Source organism: Garra rufa, chromosome 1 (genome assembly GCF_049309525.1).
Source record: "Garra rufa chromosome 1, GarRuf1.0, whole genome shotgun sequence".
Lineage (NCBI taxonomy): Eukaryota > Metazoa > Chordata > Actinopteri > Cypriniformes > Cyprinidae > Garra > Garra rufa.
The window spans coordinates 104565588-104572447 of NC_133361.1; the positions used below are offsets into that span (position 1 = coordinate 104565588).

At 34.0% G+C, this 6860-nt stretch overlaps 1 protein-coding gene across 1 annotated transcript in view; it reads right to left on the reverse strand.

Annotated features, from left to right (window-relative positions):
* LOC141323251 (uncharacterized) overlaps positions 1–6860 on the reverse strand; it is a 144089-nt gene that overhangs the window by 125842 nt on the left and 11387 nt on the right. The window contains exons 6-7 of the mRNA XM_073833467.1: positions 4769–4893; positions 1648–2312 (exon numbers count right to left, since the gene is read on the reverse strand). Coding sequence (XP_073689568.1) covers positions 1648–2312; positions 4769–4893 — 790 coding nt within the window. The remainder of the gene's footprint in view (positions 1–1647; positions 2313–4768; positions 4894–6860) is intronic.

The window sequence follows — 6860 nt, forward strand, 5'->3', positions numbered from 1 at the left end:
GAGTAGTTCTGTGAAACAGCCAATCAGAGCAGGGCTCATTAATATTCATGAAACTTCCAAATAAGGCAATAACAGAGCATTTCATTCTAGGGACAAATTCTAGGGTTGTAAATGTACCTGTAAAACCATTTCTGTAGATTTTTTGCCCTTTCCTATGACATATACCTTCTATGTAGATATCAGAGAACAATTTAAAATATTCTCTCAATGCATTCTATGGCACCTTTAAGAAGTGTGGAGGAGCCTCCTCTATTATGCTGTGCCTTTTTTTCTTCTTTTTTACTGTACACAATTACTTTAACTGCATTTCCTTTGTACATATATTTTTTCTCTCTTTATGTCTATCACTTTATTTGCTTATTTTAAAAAAAGTGAAGTGTGGTGGAGCTACATGAAAGGATCTCTGGTTTTATGGTTGTTTAGTTTGGTGCAGTTCTGATCACTTTATCACTGTCTGATTCACTCTAACATCATAGAAACTTATTCTTTACAATCACATCACACAGTCTGTACAAACTAAAGCTTTATGGTTTGCCGCACCTAGTGATTGTAAAACTTCACAAAATGAAATGAAGATACTTTATGAAGTTTGGTGTCAATGTGTACTTTTAAATCTTTGATCTGTGACCTATTATAGGAAGAATCAAAATACAAATGTTATTGTAATACCGTTGCAACCTATGTGGGTACTCATCCTGGCCGAGGCGCTTAAAATCTTAAAAGAGATTTTAAATATTAGCATTCTCATCTAATTTTTTTAAACTTAAGAACAATACAAAAATGTAAATGTGCATTATATAAATGAAATCGTCTTGACTACTTTAAGTAAAAACACCTAGGATCAGTATTGATTAATTAATGTGTTTATTGCCAATATATTTAATCTTATTCTTATCAAACAACCACACAATCACAGCCCAGAACAGTAGACAAAGTGCACTGTCAAGTGCAGACCATAGTGTTAATACACAGAAGTCATAACTTTGTTTTTGCTGAGTTTATTTCATTAATATTGGGTATTAATTGATGTCAAATAAAACCAACTAAACTTCCAGAGCAAGTTGTTGTGCCTTCTCTGAGCTATTTTCTCATGTTTCTTCTTTCAATATTAAACAAAAAAAAAAAAAAAAATATGAATAGACGAATGATACACGGATTAGTCTACCACAAATGTGTTCTATATTTGTTGTCTATTCTATCTACTTTTCTTTGTATTTATATAACTATTATTATTTATTATTGTTAAAAAAATAATAGCACTTACAAGCTATGGCTTTTTTGTTGGTTTGATTGATTCTGTTGTCATTTTTTTAAAGTTGCTTTGGATAAAAGTGTCCACTAAATGACTAATTGTAAATATAAATGCTTCTAGGCAAAGGAGATGGTCAGATGAAGCCTCAAGATAATGTATAAAAAAGACGAATGATGCAAATAAAAGAAAGGGTCATGAAGGTGGACAATCAGATTTGGCTCACATTCAGCAGCGGTGTCAACGTTAACTTAGATGTGCATATATGAATCAATAAAAAAAAAAAAATGTCTTTTTCAAGTGTGAATCCTCATGTGGACGTTAAGGTTTTGTTTGTGAATGAAATTGTTTCCACACTGTTGGCAGCAGAACTAGCTCTTTCCACTGTGAGTTCTCATATGGCGTTTAAGGTTGCTTTTATGTGCAAAACTTTGTCCACACTGTGAGCAAATAAAAGGCTTTTCTCCAGTGTGAATTCTCATGTGGACTTCAAGATTTCCTTTTTGAGTAAAACCTTTTCCACACTGATTACAGATAAAATGTGTTTCTCCGGTGTGAATCCTCATGTGGACTTTAAGATTTCGTTTTTGAATGAAATTCTTTCCACACTGTTGGCAGGTGAACAAATTCTCCCCACTGTGAATGCTCATGTGGCAATTGAGGTTGTTTTTCTGTGTAAAACTCTGTCCACATTGAGAGCAAGTGTAAGGCTTTTCTCCTGTGTGACTCCTTATGTGGACATCAAGGTTTCCTTTTTGAGTGAAACTTTTTCCACACTGTTTACAGAAAAATCGTCTCTCTCCAGTGTGAGTTCTCAAGTGGACTACAAGGGTTCCTTTTTGAGCGAAACTCTTTCCACACTGTTGGCAGGTGTAGGGCTTCTCTCCAGTGTGAACACTTATGTGGACCTTAAGATGTCGTTTTCGACTAAAACTCTTTCCACAGTGATGGCAGGTAAAAATCCTGTTACATTTTATCTTCTTTTCTCTAATTTTTAAATGATCTTTCTCATTCTGCTCTTTCTCTTCCATATTCTTCAGCTCTTGACTCTCCTCAATCAGGTCTAGAAAAAAAAAATGCAAAAGCAGTTTAATGGCACAAAGAAACTGACATCAAAAGCAAGATAAGGCAGTCAACAAATGTATTGCTTAGTAATGACGTGAAAACATGCACGACAGCATACTGTGCACACAGTTTCGTTGTCGATGTTTTAAATCTGCCTTTGAAGTGTCCCGCTCTGTGCAGCACGCAGTGTCATGCCTCTAAACCAGTGATTCTCAACTCCAGTCCTCGAGGCCCACTGCTCTGCACATTTGGCATGTTTCTGAATCTTTCAGTTTAGTTCATGGATCTTTCTCCTAATGAACTGATGACCTGAATCAGGTGTGTTAAATGAGGGAGACATACAAAATGTGCAGAGGAGTGGGCCCCGAGGACTGGAGTTGAGAACCACTGCTCTAAACCACTGCTGGAACAGAAAAAAAAAAAAACTATCGGTATGGATTTTTGCCAATAAACAATAGTTTTGTCAGTGGACTATTGGTGCTGATTAATCAGCAAAACCAAAACATCGGTCGACTTCTACTTGTAACCCTTACTCAAGGGTTATTCTCTCTTGCACAAGGAGAGTACTTCTTAAGATAAACTTAGAATCACACTCATAAACTGTGGTTTTTATGGGACACCGTGAATATGAACTAAAATGTGCTTTTAATTAAAAAGTGCTTAAGTGTCCTAATGAATGAAAGATGGGCTCAAGTGTACTATAAGCGTTAACTAAATACTTTTTTTTTTTTTTTTAATATAGAGAAAGTATGTTAAAAGCACATTTTAGTTTATATTCATGGTGTCCCAATATAGCACAGCTGTGCTGCAAACAACATAAACAGCTTTAACTGGCAAATGACCATGGTATTAAGCGGGATGATGGACAGCTAACTTTGCATTAAATAATTCTAATGGACTTTGCGTTGGGTCGCCTCCATTAACCCTTTATAGGGCACTCATTGAAATACTTGGAAACTCTAAAATTCAACCCCAGAGTGTTATTGGAGGTTATTACAAGACCTTTAAACTTTTGTGACTTAAATTTTTTTTTAATGTTTTTATGTTGAAAATTAGGTTAAATGAAGTGATCATATATAGTCACTTGCCGGTCTATGGTAACTTTTTCCTCCCCAAAAAATGTGTATACATTTTAAATATAAGGCATAAATAAATACAAAAAACAAATATAATATTCATAGAATATTTATTTAGAAACTATTTACACACAAAAATATTTTATATATATATATATATATGAACACAAAAACTTAACAGAATATTTATTTAGAAAATTAAAAATCTTGCTGTCTTCCTCATCAGAACCCTAGATGGGGTCAGCTGGCACATCAAAACTGACTTCTATCCATAGAATTGTTGAGTAGACAGCTGCGAAAGAAAAGGTTTCTGAGTCAGTATCAAGCCCATGTTGATTTGTTTGTGAAAGAAAAGTGCAGATCTACTGAAAACATATAATATTCACATAAATAGTAAATTTATAATAAGAACTGAAAAAAAATAGCATTAAGTACTGGTGGTACCACCTATTTTAGCAGAAATAATAAACACCAATCTATTGGTACTAAAACCAAAATTACAAATTTTTCACTGTTTATTTCTTGATCATTTCAATAAATGGTTTAAGTTTGACACTGGATTACTGCATCATGGTATACAAGCCTTTGCAATATTCAGTGGACAAAAAACAGGCATAAAAACAGCCAAACTATCACTTGCCTTACTTTTACCTGAACCGGGCGTATGTCTAAAAATGGACATTCTGTTGTGTTACCACAAACGGGCGTATGATCAAATATGATCACACCATTTTTTTTACCACATCGTTCACTAATTTCTTGAAATCAAACGCAAACAACGTCTATATCACCATATAACACAACTGTTCAGCTATATAATGTGTGAGTTTCATTGACTTACCATTGTGCATTTCGATGCTTTCTCCGTTTTTGTGGGACAAAGTAGGAGTGTAAATCAGCATTTTCTCATTCCGGAAGCACGCTGAAGTTTGAAACGCCCCAGCCAACTTCCGATTGGTCAGATGCCATTGTGTCGCTATCCGTGACGTAGACTAACATCCGTTGATTGGCTGGGACAAATCCATGTGCTTACACGATCTCATACAAGGGAGGCAGACGCTATTGAAAATGTTCGATTAAGTGATCAAATATGGTGCCTCGCCCTATAAAGGGTTAAAACAGTTTAAAGCACAGCTAGCTGTGCGTTATTCCTTACTGAATGTATGACAATAACGAACAGAAGAAGTGTTTTCTCAGCTGTACTTGAAGACGGCATTAGTATTTGTCTGGTCATGTGATCTCAACATGTCTGTACACATGAGGCTCCATGTCCAATAAAACCACTTAAATTAGGAAACTCACGTGACATTCTTCAAAAATATACACTGAATATCGAGACTGACATTTTAATAACAATCAAATGAGAATGAAAACCAACCTGCATCTTCTTGTTTCAGACTGAACACTTCTGCAATCCTTATGTCTTCAATCTTCACGTCTTCACTCTCCTCTTTAACCAACGCCATCTCTATAATAGTGTCACGTGCAGTGTTGGGTAAGTTACTTTAAAAAAGTAATTAATTACTAATTACTAATTACTTCATCAATGTTGTATTTAAAATACTTATCTAATTACTGTGTCTAAAAAGTAACTTAAATACTCAATAAGTAATTTAACTAAATACTTCTTAAAATCCCTATAAACCCTGAGTGGACAAAAAATAGAAATTAAACTCTTTAAATAATAGATAATTAAATAAAACATGAGTCAAACATTAAATAGTTTAGCATTTTAGCTTTTTTAATAATCTATATTACATTCTATGAAAACATTCTATAATAATAAACTTTTTTGTAAGAAATGTAACCTTCTTTCGGTAAGAAACACAATTCCAGAATAACAAAAAATATATATTATTCTTAAGAAACTTAAGAAAAGTTAAACATGACATGTATCAACCTGTAAACGTGAAACTTAATTTAAAACAATGAGTTCAATAAATGTTTTACTTTATTTAAACAAATCTAAAATGTTATTTAGAATTTCAAGGAGCTTTTATAATACTATCCAATATTTTAATATTTAAAACATTTGACCATTTTTGTAATCATGTCATGTGTTTCCACAAAGTGAACTGTAACCTTTCTCATTCAGACACTTTTCTGCGCTACCGAAGTAAAATCAAGTTTTGCCTGTTTAGCAGGAGTTGCCGCAGTTTTATCCGTCGAATATGAAGGATCACACAGAAGTGTTCGTCTATGCTGCCGTGTCAGGTGCTTGAGTACTCGTGCTATTGACAGCGCAGCGGCCGATAGTTTTTTCTCCCCAGGACATAGCTTACATATTACTGTAATGTTCTTGTCTGCTTGTTTCAGAAAACTGAAGTAATGGGCATATTTCCATTTCGCAAAACAGCCACTCGCTTCAGCCGAGTCCAACATCCCCTTTAAGAATACCATAGGAGTATGCAGCAAACTTGCGCGAAATCACGTGCACCTGCACTTCAACGATTTTAAAGCGGCAGAGTTTACTTTCACATTTAGAAGATTAATTAATCAAATTAAATAATGATATTCAGCGAGTTTAATTATTTTTCAGTGTAACGCAAGTACATTAAACGTAACTGTAATTAAAATACTTAAAAATGAACAGTAATCAGTTACTCTACTTTTTCAGTGGAAAAGTATTTTAATTACAGTAACGCGTTACTTAGTAACGCGTTACACCCAACACTGGTCACGTGCATCTGAGTTGCTTCACCAGGAGCTTTTTTTTCTGTGTAGTTTCGATACTGTAATGATTAAAATGAAAAAGAAAAGAAAAATAGATCGAGTTCAGACTAAATCTCTGTGTGCTTCTCAATCAGTTCCCTAGTTCAGTTGTCAGCACACTGCTAATGGAGTCACTCACAGTCATAGTTAATGGCCTGAAATACTGAACTACTAATTATACACATATAGACAAAGGTACAAAATTATCTGTAATTTAGTCATTAGATAAATTTAATTAACATTATTTGCAGTTGGTTTGTAAGAATTGTTTGTTGTTCTTGTTGCATGTACAGTTTTGAGCAGAATGTGCTTATTTGAGTGTTTAATCCGTGAAAGCAACTCTTTAAACTAACAAGCAATTTCAAAAAGCTCCCTTTTCTAACAACAAAAACAAATCCACAGACATCAAAACTATTAAAAAATAATTTGGAAATGTTCACATCTCATGCCAGAAGAAAAATATAAATGTATCGTTTTCACAAAACGTGCAAATGTAATCTATATTCAGATAAAAACGCTCTCATGTTTCTTTCACGGATTTAGTGAAATGAGATGCAGCTTATCTTTCATTCATTTGCTGATGTGCTTTGCTCTCACAAATAACGTGCATTAACGTCAGATTAGAACATTTTAGTATAACCGTGAACAACAATTAAACCATTTTACAAAGTTAGCGTTGACTTAAAAAATGTGGATGGTTAAACCTTTCTTCAGCAGAATCACAACAGATGCACGGCACAGCCTTATGACGTCACATC